The sequence below is a fragment of the Chrysemys picta genome, chromosome 1 (genome assembly GCF_011386835.1).
Source record: "Chrysemys picta bellii isolate R12L10 chromosome 1, ASM1138683v2, whole genome shotgun sequence".
Classification (NCBI taxonomy): domain Eukaryota; kingdom Metazoa; phylum Chordata; order Testudines; family Emydidae; genus Chrysemys; species Chrysemys picta.
This window is the reverse complement of record NC_088791.1, coordinates 104,632,787-104,646,918: the sequence shown is the minus strand read 5'-3', so window position 1 is coordinate 104,646,918 and position 14,132 is coordinate 104,632,787. Positions and strand designations below refer to the sequence as shown.

General features: G+C 41.9%; 1 protein-coding gene across 3 annotated transcripts in view; it reads left to right on the top strand.

Annotated features, from left to right (window-relative positions):
• Positions 1 to 14,132, top strand: part of BRAF (B-Raf proto-oncogene, serine/threonine kinase) — a 130,493-nt gene that overhangs the window by 31,748 nt on the left and 84,613 nt on the right. For all 3 annotated transcript variants that reach the window (XM_005296375.5, XM_005296376.5, XM_042851830.2), the window contains one exon: positions 10,509 to 10,772. In XM_005296375.5, coding sequence (XP_005296432.1) covers positions 10,509 to 10,772 — 264 coding nt within the window. The remainder of the gene's footprint in view (positions 1 to 10,508; positions 10,773 to 14,132) is intronic.

Here is a 14,132-nt window from a genome sequence, read left to right as displayed (position 1 = left end):
CAGGTCTGTCTCCCAAGATCTGTGAGAGTGATTATCACTTCAAAAGTTTTTTTTCCTCTTACTTAATTGGCCTCTCAGAGTTGGTAAGACAACTCCCACCTGTTCATGCTCTCTGTAATGTGTGTATATATATCTCCTCAATATATGTTCCATTCTATGCATCCGAAGAAGTGGGCTGTAGCCCAAGAAAGCTTATGCTCAAATAAATTTGTTAGTCTCTAAGGTGCCACAAGTACTCCTGTTCTTTTTGAAGACTGATGATCTACAGCGACTGAAGAGGTAATGTGACATTGATGCAAAAGGAGACTTCAGGAAGGAAATAGATAAACTACAGACCTATAAGTTCAAATTTGGTATTAAAAACATATTTTAGTTTTTGATTATGGAGAAGCTAAACATGTATACAGTACAGAAAGGTCAAAAGCAGTCAGCTCGGATTTATAAAGGAGAGGCCATGCTTAAAAATCCAAATAATTTATTTAAGCAAGTGATAATGAGCCAACGACGGTGAAGTAGTAGACCTATTCTGTTTATTCACTTAATGTTTCTATGAGCCCAGATTTACAGTACTGTATAAGTGACAGTATGCAAGGATGGCAGAGAAAGGCTTTTGGAAGTTTAAAGAATTGATATAGCTGTAGTAACATGCCAGAATATAGTAGTTCTGTAGATGGGTACAGATTAGGTTGGAGCAGGGGTTCTTAAACTGGGGGTCGGGACCCCTCAGGGTCATGAGGTTATTACATGGGGGGGTCGCAAGCTGTCAGCCTCCACCCCAAACCCCACTTTGCCTCCAGCATTTATAATGGTGTCAAATATATAAAAAAGTGTTTTTAATATATGGGGGGGGGTCGCATTCAGAGACTTGCTATGTGAAAGGGGTCACCAGTACAAAAGTTTGCGAACCACTGGATTGGAGGGTGTTGCTAAGGGTTTTTCAGGGATCACATCTACGCCTGCTCTTTCAAACTATTATACCAATACCCTGAATTAATTGTTACAGAAAATCTACTTTGCAAATGTACACCCAGTATGAAAAGGAGAGGGCTAATCAAAATATAGGAAGAGGACTAAATGGTTTTATGGCTTTTATTTTTGTTTGGGGGAATCTTCTTCCCTCCCAATTCCTTCTGTTGAGAGACAATCTAGAATTACAAGGATGGAGGTGGGGTTGAGTTTTCAGATAGCATAATTTCTCATCTCCCTTTCTGGGTCTCTCCAAACTTCTGCTTTTCTGTATTAGGGAGTTTTGCCATTGACTTAAATAGGGCTAGGATTTAATTTCAGGTTTCTACATAACTCAGTGTCTTCAGGAACCCACAGGTTTACTTAACAGGATAACTTTTCTCTCCTGTAGATACAGCATGTAAATTGTAGATACAGAGAGTAATAGGGTTACCATACGTCCAGTTTTTCCCGGACATGTCCGGCTTTTTGGTAGTCAAACCCCTGTCCGGGGGGAATTGCCAAAAAGCCGAACATGTCCGGGGAAAAATACCGGCTGGGCACTTCCCCTCCCAAGCTCCGGTGGCACAGGGTCCAGAGGCAAGGGGGCTGCCCGAAGCCGGTAGTGCTCGGGCAGCTTGGCTCTTAAACAGAACCGAAGAGTCAGAGGAGGAGCACAGCAGCTGGAGCCCGGGAGGGGAAGTGCCCGGCCGGCAGCTCGGGGTCCGGAGGCATGGGGGCTGCCCGAAGCCGGAGCGCTACCGGCTTCACGGTTTGCCGGGCAGCCTCCAGACCCTGCGCCCCTGGCTGGGCGCTTCCCCTCCCGGGCTCCAGCTGCGCTGGGGAAGCGCCGGCTGGGGTCGCAGGGTCTGGAGGCTGCCCGGCAAACCATGAAGCCGGTAGCGCTCGGGCAGCCCTTTTCACATGGCTGGGAGGGAGGAGGGGGAGTTAGGGCGGGGACTTTGGGGAAGGGGCAGAGTTGGGGCTGGGCTGGGGGTGGGAAAGGGGCGGGGCCAGGGCCCGTGGAGTGTCCTCTTTTTTTTATTTTTTAAATATCGTAACCCTAGAGAGTAAAGTTGAAAAGAACTGGAATTGCTGGATCCCAGATCATTTCATATTGCTCCTTGGACTACCAGGAAAGTACTACCATGCAGGGGTAGGGGCACAGTGATGCTGAGTTATTGTGTGGTATTCTCCCGTTTGGGTGAGTGTAGGAATAAATACCAGACTCGTATAAATCTTCACTGAACTTAAACCCATGACCCTGACACACACACACTCAACTGGTAAAATGGATTGGGACAAAATCTGAGTGTCTAAAGTTAGACTCCTAAATCATATTTAGTTTGTTAAATAAAAATATCCTGGCTATCAACAATGCTTGACCCCTGCAGCTCCCATTTAGTTTGGTGGCATTTGGGGGTTCTCAGTGCTTTTAAAATCAGGCCATTTTTGTTTAGAAGCCCAACTTGAAGGTCCCAGATCTGGAAACAATGTCATAAACTCTGAACGTTCACACGTTTCAGGGTTCTGATCTGGTCTCTACCTACTTGAGATGAGACTTAATTTCTCACCAAAAGTCACTACTCCTGCTAGGGAATACCCATCTTTTTCCACTTGACATTTCAGATTAACTTTTTGAAAACTTTTCTCTTCTTGACATTTCTTGTTCCTTAGAAAAGTAGTAATGAGTAAAGTCTGGTTATGGCCCAGGAAAGTGACTCTATAAAATGTACATTAGAATTCTTTTATTTGTTGGCATTCACTTCTGTGTAAAGTTAGAAAATTCTTATGTGATTTGTAAGCTGAATTAAGACCACCACAAATCAAAACACTCTTTATAAAACTTCGCAAATTATCACCAACAGCAAAGATTCTGGAAGTAGAATTTTGCTGGCACTTCTGCAGAATATAATGCAGTTTGCTGTTTTGTGGATATATTGATTCTCATGAACTCTCACTAGTAAATTTATTTTGTCAAATAGGTAACTACGTTTAAGTTTAAGAGGTTTTACTTTTTCACCTGTATTGATTGTGGGAGGGGATGGGGTAGGCAGCTATATTATGGTATGTGAATGTATACACCCCATATAAAACACACCAACTGTGTGTAACATTTTGGATATGCTCCCCAAATTACCTCTTTAAAGGGTGTAGTGAATACATTTAATGTATTTAATGACTGCTGTTATCCCACATGCTCAGAGTCTAACTTATCGCCACATTTGGGGTCAAGAAGGAATTTTTATTGCAGCTTCATTAGTGTTCTCACTTCCATTATATCTTTTGTGTATATATAAATGAACTTGCTGTAATGTCTCAGATAACAATAGTGTTCTCTATCATGTGGAATATGTGGAAACTTCAAAGCAAAGGATTAGCCCTTTAAATGAAGGGCTTAGGGGCAGTGGCAGAGTGGCTAATGAGAACAAGGATATGGAAGTAGACATTACCACATCCAAGATGGAAGTCAGACTCAAACTGCTTAGTGGGACTAAATCGTGGGGGGGGGACAACGACAGATAATCACCATTCTATTTTTATATATATATAATATATACACCTATACCTATCTTATAGAGCTGGAAGGGACCTTGAAAGGTCATCGAGTCCAGCCCCCTGCCTTCACTAGCAGGACCAAGTACTGATTTTGCCCCAGATCCCTAAGTGGCCCCCTCAAGGATTGAGCTCACAACCCTGGGTTTAGCAGGCCAATGCTCAAATCACTGAGCTATCCCTCCTCCCATAATCCAGGAAATTAAAGGAATTGGCCCATGAAATTGCAAACTCAATAGCAAGCATTTTTAATGAATTTGTAAACTTGGGGTTCATACCCATGACTGGAGAAATGCTAATATAGTACCTATTTTTAAGAAAGGGGAGAAAAAGTGATCCAGTAAACTACAGGCCTGTTAGTTTGACCTCAATTGTATGCAAGGTCTTGGAACAAATTTTGAAAGAGAGCGTAGTTAAGGACCTAGAGGTAAACGGTAATTGGCATAAAATACAACATGATTTTACAAAAGGTAGATTGTACCGGACCAACCTGATCTCCTTCTTTGAAAGATAACAGATTTTTGTAGACAAAGGAAATGCAGTAGATCTAATCTACCTGGATTTCAGTAAGGCATTTGATACAGTTCCACTTGGGAAATTATTAGTTAAATTGGAGAAGATGGGGATTAATATGAGAATTGAAGGGTGGATAAGGAACTGGTTAAAGGGGAGACTATGATGGGTCATACTGAAAGGTGAACTGCCAGGCTGGAGGGAGGTTACTAGTTCAGTTCCGCAGGGATTGGTCTTGGGACCAATCTTATTTAACATTTTTATGAGTGACCGTGGCACAAAAAGTGGGAGTGCTAATAAAATTTGCAAATGACACAAAGTTGGGAGGTATTGCCAATATGGAGAAGGATCGAAATATCATACAAGAAGATCGGGATGACCTTAAAAATTGGAGTAATGGAAATGGAATGAAATTTAATAGTGAAGAGTGCAAGGTCATGCACTTAGGGACTGACTAAACAAGAATTTTTGCTATGAGCTATTATCAGTTGGAAGCGGCAGAAGAGGAGAAATACCTGGGTGTATTGGTTGATCACAAGATGACTGACCCACCAATGTGATGCAGCTATGAGAAGGGCTGCTAATGCAGTCCTAGGATGCATGAAGCGAGGTATTTCCAGTGGAGACGGGAGTGTTAGTACCATTATACAAGGCACTGGTAAGACCTCATCTGGAATACTATGTGCAGTTCTGATCTCCTATGTTTAAGAAAGATGAATTCAAAGTGTAAAAGGTGCAGAGAAGGGCTACTAGGATGATCCAAGGAATGGAAACCTACCTTATGAGAGGAGACTCAGAGCTTGACTTGTTTAGTCTAACCACAAGAAGGCTAAGGGGAGATAGGATTGCTCTCTATAAATACATCAGAGGGATAAATGCCAGGGAGGGAGAGGAGTTATTTAAGGTAAATGCCAATGTGGACACAAGAACAAATGGATATAAACTGGTCATCCACAAGTTTAGGCTTGAAATTAGACAAAGGTTTCTAACCATCAGAGGACTGAAGTTCTGGAACAGCCTTCCAAAGGGAGTAGTGGGGACAAAAAAACCTAACTGGCTTCAAGCCTGAGCTTCAGTTTATGGAGGAGATGGTATGATGAGACTGCCTACAATGGCATGTAGCCAGTCTGTGACTGCTAACAGCAGATATCTCCAACGGCCAGTGATGGGACTAGTATAAATGATGGATTCTATGTATCTTGAAGTCTTTAAATCATGATCCGAGTACTTCAGTAACTCAGCTAGAAGTTAGGGGTCTATATTACAGGAGTGGGTGGGTGAGCCTCTGTGACCTGCAATGTGCAGGATGTCAGACTAGATGATCATGTTTGACCCATCTCACCTTAAAGTCTGAGGCTAAATATTATAACATTTTCATTTAATTGTGTAAAATACAGTAGAATCTCACAGATTCATACTAACTGGGAGCCCCATCCCCATCGTGAATTACTTATGCTGTGAACTAGTGAGCAAATGAGCATAATATATCAAGAACAAAGTTTTATCAAATGCACTTCATTTATATGGACTATTGTCTAATTCAAATTTAGTAATATTTTGGTAGTATTAGCAGCATAACAGCAGTGTGCAGGGGCCAACCAAAAACAGGGCCCCTTTTGCTAGGCATTGTACAAACAGAATTATACACTGTCCATGTGCCAAAGACCTTAGTGTAAATCAAGAAGACGCCCACAGAGTAAAGGAAAGGGATATAACATACAAGCAGACTGATGTTAATTCCATGACCCTTTTTTTTAAGTCTTTTCTGCAGTGGGGTTGTGTTAAGAGGAGATTCTCCAAATGGAAAAACAAAGGTAGGAATGAGGAACGTGGGATCCGGGCAGGAGATGATAGGGCAAGAGTGCAGGAAAGAGGCAAGCATAGAGGGCAGCTGGATAGAGGCTCATGTGAAGTTTTTGAGGGAGAGGACTGTAGTAAATAGCCAGTCAGCAAAGGGGATAGTGTCCAGATTAGACTGCTTTCTAACAGTTTTCAGTGACCTCTTTAGTGTTCAGCAGTCCCTCCTGCAGTACCTGCTGAGGCTGCTGCTTCTGTGTATTCCTGCTGGCTTGAATTTCTTTTCTGACACCTTCATGATGTACAAGTAAATGTAGTGAAAATATGGTTGAATATTGGGTAGAAAGAAATGTAGTTTTAGGAATAGTTTGCACTTACATAGCACCTTCCATCAAGTAGCCTAAAGCACTTTACAAGCACAAATTTATTTCCAAAACCCCGGAAGGGTTCAGGGGGAAGTATTACCTCTCTTCCAGATGGAGGAAACTTAGGCCAAGGGTGATTATGCAATTACTCACATAGCTGTGAATTTGGATACCAGTAATGTCATGCTTTATTGAAAATTCTGCTTTCAGAGAAGATCCAAGGATGTCATGCTTGGGGAGGGTTTCTATCTTGTGCTTCAGTAAAATGTTGAGTGTCTTTCAGATTCTTCTTTCCTGAGAAATTTAAGTTCTGTTGCTAGTTTTTACCTGTCAGAGAATAAACAGCTTGCATCCATTTCTGTAAAACATCAGTCTCTGAAATGGTTATCCATATTTCTGTCATAACAAGATTAGATTACCGAAATTCCCTTTAGGTTGGCTTGCGTAATAAGGTTTTCCACAAACTCCAGCTGGTGCAGAACACAGGTGCCAGGTTCCTTGTGAAAAGGGGGTGATCTGAACACGCTTCACCAGCTTTAGTTGCTGGATAAGCATAAAGGCTTTAAAAACTGCAGTTTTTAATCTCCAAGTGCTACATGTCCTCAATCTTGCACAGTCCACTGTTCTACATTTATTTTCTTGGCTGTATATGGAGCTAAACACAAATATTAAACTTGTCTTGTAGCAGAATACTGCTTGCTTCCATTGGAAAAGCAAAAACTTAACAGATTTCAACCTAATTTTTTTTAATATTTTATAAAACCCTATTACAATTTTAACTCTGCTCATTACGTTGACAGAATATTTAGTTAACTAGGCCTTACTTACAATACAGTGGAGATGATCTAAGACTCCATTTTAAATAAGCATTACTTTTTCATCAACTAAATCAACCACTATAAGCAAAAGAAGGAGCAGAAATCAATTTTGACTATTAAGGCTTTGTCTAGATTGTCTAGATTTTTTTTTTTTAAGGGCCATTGGTGTAGCTGCACCAATGCAACTCCCCAGTATAGACAAAGTTTCTATTTGTGTCAGTGCAGTTTATCACAACTTTCAATAGAGGGTGAATCCTCTTCTTCTAACTGAGGTTTAACATAGGTCAGTCTACCTTTCTGTTGTAATACAGTAGTCGTATATCTTTACCCAAATGAAGTACAGTAGGAGGATTTTTTTGTTTTTTTTCCAGTATGGTGCAACTGTGCAGCTGACTCTGTTACATGTACTATAGCAATCAGTCAAAACCCATATGTCTCCAAAACATTTTGGCTTTGACAAAATGAAATTAAATTGAAAATGTTCTGACCAGCTCTCCGTTCTGTTATTGCTTCTTGCTTATACAAGGGATTGACTTTTAAACAAACTGCTAAAATCCAGTCATAGATATCTAGTTGTGTGACATGTTTTTGCTGTTTCTTCTATTACTCTTTGACTAACAGTTTAAAGTCTAACAGGCTCTGTTCCCGTTCCCATTAAAGTTAATGAGTTTTTTCCATTGATTTTGGTGGGAAGGAGCCCAAAATTAGTTTACCAATGTCTGTCACTTACAGTCAAGTGACTTATCTATAAAGTATAACTTAGGTTTGCAATAGTAATATCTTTGCTTGCCAAAATAAACATTCTGCGTATTTTGAAAAGTATGTGTAATTTTGTCCAGGAACTAAGTTAAACCCACAAATATCTTACAGCAATGTGATACTGTGTGTGTTACAAAACATTATTTGAGCTAATGTTTATGAAAAAAGGAAGTAAGAATAGATTTGGAAAAGTATATTGGCAAAACTATAGTAGAAGCTTGTGACTTTTAACATTTGTTTGGCTTAAGATAATTCTCTGCGTATAATTTACTGGAATTATATATGGAAAAACATTCCACTTCCCTGGAAGTAGGAGAGAAACTTGTATTAAAAGCTGATTTTCTATAGACAGGGCCAAATTCTTCCCTCAGTTACACCTGAGTAAATCTGGAGTAACGGTTTTTGACAATGGAATATAATTTAGGGCAGAATTTGGTGTCCGTTTGTGAAGCGCTAGACCCTTTTCTGGTGTATAAAGATTCTATCATTTCCTTTTAAGTTTTTCTGGGTTCTTGTTGAGATTTAGTATTTGAATTTGATTGTTTTTTCTCACAACTTTTCTTAATCCCACAGTGAAGTCATAATTCTTTGTCAGTCTGTTGGCATAGAAATGATGTCACAAATTCAGAGCACATCTCCATCTTGAACAGTTGGTAAAGGCTGATAATGAGGAAGAGGAAGACTGTTTGCTCAATAAAGGCAGAGTGGTTAGCTGAACTTGCAAATGCAGTTGTGAAGGAGAAATACAAAAATGACAAAATGGAGTGCTTATGACAGGCTCATTGAAAGTGTTAATTTTTCTCTCCAGTGAATGCTAATGGCTTCTCCACACATGGGCGTTGGACTCCAAAATCTTTAAGATGTTCTGTTAGTTCAGTTGTAAAACATTTCTTCTAATAAAAAAATTAAGACCAGTTCAGCACATTAAAATTACTATAAAATCAATTGGAGGAAGTGTATAGCTAGAAAACATTGCGTATGAAAAGCATGAGAAATACAAATGGATTTAAGTTGGAAATTTTTTAATGTTTCTATAACAAGGAAGCCCCTCTAATAATAGTCAAAGCAGGCAGTATGCACCTTGACATCAGTCTTGATTTCTTGTGTGGAGGATAAAGGGGAAAACTTCTGCCCTCTTCAGCTATTTAGATGGCAAGCTCTTGGGCGCAGAATCTATCTTAGTTTGTCTGTAAAATGCAGCGCGTACACTTGTGTATACTTTTTTAAACCTCCAAACTCAGAGAATCATTGCAACTAATCTGAAAGTTTAATGTTAGTATTAACTAACACACCCAACAGAAACACTTCTGGTGAGCTGGCTGCAGAGTTCAACATTCTAGATGAAAATAAAGCTAGGCTATTGATAGTATATGTTTTGGTTGAAAATGAGTCTGATTTCAGGTATCATATTTGTTCTGTGGGTTTCTTGTCTTCATCTGGCAGGAAAATCCACAGCACAACGAGTGATTTTTCCTTTCTTGTGTCTGTGTTTAAAACATTTGTTTATAGCCAGACTTAAAAACTGTTCTATTCAAAGGATAGTGTGCTGTTTTTCAACTAAGGGACACTGTCAAATAGTTTTGGATTCAAATTTTGAGCTAGCTTTAATTATCTGGTGGAAATGCACTGGATTCAAAATATTTAACTTGTCACACAGTTACCAAATACCATCTTTTAAAAATTGTTTTACGTCCTGGCAATTGTTTGTCCTGCTGAAAAGCCCTTCAACTTGAGTGCACTTTCTAATTAAAACAGTGTTTTAAGAGCTGTACTGGCATCCTTGATAATGTAAGAGGCGAGGGATGATGAGGAATAAACAGGGTAGCTTGTCAGCCAGCAATGATGAAAAATATGAGATCAAAACAGGAGGCAAAGAAATGCTATTCATGAACCCCTGAAGGGGGGGCATAACAACGTAGAGTGAAAATAAGAATTTTTTTTTTAATTGACACTTTAAAAAAAGAGAGAACCATGTTTAATTTAGTGCACAACTAGTGTTAGGGAACTGGGCTGTAGTTATTAGCAACTTTTATTGTGTAGTTTTTAGCAACTTTTCAAGTTATAATTTCTCCATGATGATGAAATACTAAAATGTGTATACTAGAGATGAAAACTTCTGTTTCCCCCTTCATTCCCCCTTCATTCTTACACTGCATATGTTTGGTTTTGGTTCCAACGGAGTAATCAGTTTGTAGCAGAGTTCAGTGAAGTAACCAGCAAACTTTAATATATGGAAATATACCTATCTCAGAGAACTGGAAGGGACCCTGAAAGGTCATAGAATCCAGCCCCCTGCCTTCACTAGCAGGACCAAGTACTGATTTTGCCCCAGATCTCTAAGTGGCCCCCTCAAGGATTGAACTCACAACCCTGGGTTTAGCAGGCCAATGCTCAAACCACTGAGCTATCCCTTCCCCCATTAAAGCTCATTACTTAAGTTGCCTGTTTTAGGTACTACAGTATCTTTGGAGCATTTAATTTGGAGTTGATCGTCATGATGGTTTTTATATCCCATCAAAAGATGAGGTATTGGTTCAGTATCAGCTTGGCTTAACAAATCAGTAGCAATGTCCTGTATTTCCTGTCTCTCCTTCCCCCCCCCGTCTCCTATCCCAGAACTTATCAGGCCTAATTTTGTGTAACTTGAACCTTCTGTAATTACAGTCTAAAATGTTATGGCTACAAATTCACACTCAATGCAGCTTATGCATCCAAGATGCCTAACTGATTTTAAATAACTTTTTCCCCTCTACAGGCCTATGAAGAGTACACCAGCAAGCTAGATGCTCTACAACAAAGGGAACAGCAGTTATTGGAATCCATGGGGAATGGAACTGATTTCTCTGTCTCCAGCTCAGCTTCAACAGACACAGTTACATCATCTTCCTCCTCTAGCCTCTCTGTAGCACCTTCATCCCTTTCAGTTTATCAGAACCCCACAGATATGTCACGGAATAACCCCAAGTCTCCACAAAAACCTATTGTTAGAGTCTTCCTACCCAACAAACAGAGGACAGTGGTGAGTCAGCACTGCATACGTGCTCATAACCTTAATTTTTTGTGCATCTGTCCCCCTCTTTCCATGTTTTTGAATCAAACCTGAAAGCCAAAAAATGTATCTGTGGACGTATGAAAGCAAAAAGTGTAATGTAATTCTTGTATTCTGCCAAAGTCTGTAGGTTATTTCAACCTTGCTACACATGCTGCTTTGTACAGTGTTAACACTGAGGAGATTGATTCTGTTATGTGCAACAAAAGAGGTAAAGCTTTAATTTCTTCAAGCATGATACAAAAATGGATGCTTAGAATAGTTTTCAAAAATTAAATCTAGGTCAATGAAACAAATACAGTCAGCATAGCTATTTCCCAGACTTAGTTTTGAGTAGTATTGTTTCACTGTATATTTATTCTGGGTGTTGGAGATTAGTGTTATATTTCCATGTAATGTGTATTGCAGGTAACACACTGGTTTCCAGACTGGTCTCTGAACTGCTGGTGGTTTACAAACACATGGAGGCCATAGTGGTGGTGGTTCTTTGCCTCCAGTTACTTCTACAAGGCATTCCAGGCTCTTCATTACCAAGAGCAGTCTTGGCAGCAGTGAAAGCAGGAAGGGAGCAGGAAGGAAACAAGATAGTGGAGCCAGCCTCTTTTGCATCCACTTGGCTATTGCTACATAGAAGTGTAGTAGGTGAGGAACTGGCTATCCTGAGACTGTAGCTGCCTGGACCTGCTAATGTAACTGGAATCGCTCATGGTAGAGAAATGTCCAAGGGAGTAGAAAACAAGTACTTGGGTTGTATGTCCAAGGGAGAGGAGGGCCAGACATCAGGGAAGCATGTGTCTGAGGTACAGGGAAGCATGTGTCTGAGGTACAGAGAAACAAAACAGATGGGAGGAGAATAAGTACAGAACAAATGTACACAGTTCATAAAGGGGCAATTGTTAACTTATATTTCAGGTAGACATTTGACTTTTTTTAATTTAAACTTAAAATAGTTGTATGCAGCGTTGTAGCCGTGTCGGTCCCAGGATATTAGAGAGACAAGGTGGATGAGGCAATATCTTTTGTTCGACCAACTTCTGTTGGTGAAAGACAAGCTTTTGAGTTCTTGTAGCTCAAAAGTGTCTCTTTCACCAACAGAAGTTGGTCCGATAAAAAATATTACCTCACCCAGCTTGTCGCTCTAATAGTTAAAAGTATCCCCTAAATCAGCAGTTCTCAAACTTTTTACAAAGGTGACACACACAACTGCATTTTGTCTTTTTGGGGAACCCACCATTACCCCAGTTGGTTCCCTTCATCCCCCTTGCCCTCGCTCTCCCAGTTCTGCCCCCTCCTGCAGCCCCAGCTGGCCACTCTCTCCCCGTGACCGACCATGGCCACGATCTCTTCCAGGCTGCTGACTGTCTGCTCACTGGCTCAGGCCGCTTCTTCCGTGCTGCTGCTGTCCAGATTCCACTCCCCAGACTGCTGCCTGCTGCCCAAGGGAAGTGAGAGCCAGGGTATGTCTACACTATGAAATTAGGTCGAATTTATAGAAGCTGGTTTTATAGAAATCGGTTTTATATAGTCGATTGTGTGTGTCCCCACATAAAATGCTCTAAGTGCATTAAGTCGGCGAACCGCGTCCACAGTCCGAGGCTAGTGTCGATTTCCGGAGCATTGCACTGTGGGTAGCTATCCCACAGTTCCCGCAGTCTCCGCTGCCCATTGGAATTCTGGGTTGAGATCCCAATGCCTGATGATGCAAAAACAGTGTCGCGGGGGGTTGTGGGTACATGTCATCAGGCCCCTCTGTCAGAGCAACAGCAGACAATCGATTCGCCCCTTTTTACCTGGGTTACCTGTGCAGACAACATACCACGGCAAGCATGGAGCCCGCTCAGTTCAGCTCACCATCACCATATGTCATCTGGGTGCCGGCAGACGTGGTACTGCATTGCTACACAGCAGCAGCTAATTGTCTTTTGGCAGTAGACGGTGCAGTATGACTGGTAGCTGTCATCATCTATCTGGGTGCTGGCAGACGTGGGGCTGCATTGCTATACAGCAGCAGCTCCTTGGCTTTTGGCAGTGGATGGTGTATTACGACTGGTATCTGTTGTCATCGTACTCCTCAGTGAGTTCGGTCAGAGGCACCTGGGCAGACATGTTTTGTCTCCTGGAGACTCAGTCCTGCCGGCAGTCCTATTGAACCGTCTTGACGATGATGGCTAGCAGTCGTAATACAGCATTTTCTGCCAGGCACCCAGAAGATACCGATGGCTATCGGTCATGCTGCACCGTCTGCTGCCAGCTTAAGATCTAAAAAATAGATGGACCAGATTTGTTCTGTATTCATTTGCTTCCCCCTCCCTCCGTGAAATCAACGGCCTGCTAAACCCAGGGTTTTGAGTTCAATCTTTGGGGGGGCCATTCTGTGTGACAGTTGTTTGTGTTTCTCCCTGATGCACAGCCACCTTTGTTGATTTTAATTCCCTGTACCTGTACGCCATGTCGTCACTCGTCCCTCCCTCCCTCCGTCCGTCAGACAATAGTTTCGTGCCTTTTTTCAGCCCAGACGCCATAGCGCTGGGATCATGGAGCCGCTTAGATCACCGCGGCACTATGAGCACTATGAACACCACGCTCATTGTCCTGGAGTATATGCAGAGCCAGAACATGCCAAAGCAAAACCAGGCGAGGAGGCGATTGCAGCGCAGCGACAAGAGTGCTGAGGAAATTGACATGGACATAGACCTCTCACAAAGTACAGGCCCCAGCAGTGTGCAAATCATGGTGTTACTGGGGCAGGTTCATGGCGTGGAATGCCGATTCTGGGCCCGGGAAACAAGCACAGACTGGTGGGACCACATCGTGTTGCAGGTGTGGGACGATTCCCAGTGGCTGCGGAACTTTCGCATGTGTAAGGGCACTTTCATGGAACTTTGTGACTTGCTTTCCCCTGCCCTGAAGCGCCAGAATACCAAGATGAGAGCAGCCCTCACAGTTGAGAAGCGAGTGGCGATAGCCCTGTGGAAGCTTGCAATGCCAGACAGCTACCGGTCAGTCGGGAATCAATTTGGAGTGGGCAAATCTACTGTGGGAGCTGCTGTGATCCAAGTAGCCAACGCAATCAAAGACCTGGTGATATCAAGGGTAGTGACTCTGGGAAACGTGCAGGTCATAGTGGATGGCTTTGCTGCAATGGGATTCCCAAACTGTGGTGGGGCGATAGACGGAACCCATATCCCTATCTTGGCACCTGAGCACCAAGCCACCGAGTACATAAACCGCAAGGGGTACTTTTCAATGCTGCTGCAAGCCCTGGTGGATCACAAGGGACGTTTCACTAACATCAACGTGGGATGGCCGGAAAAGGTACATGATGCTCGC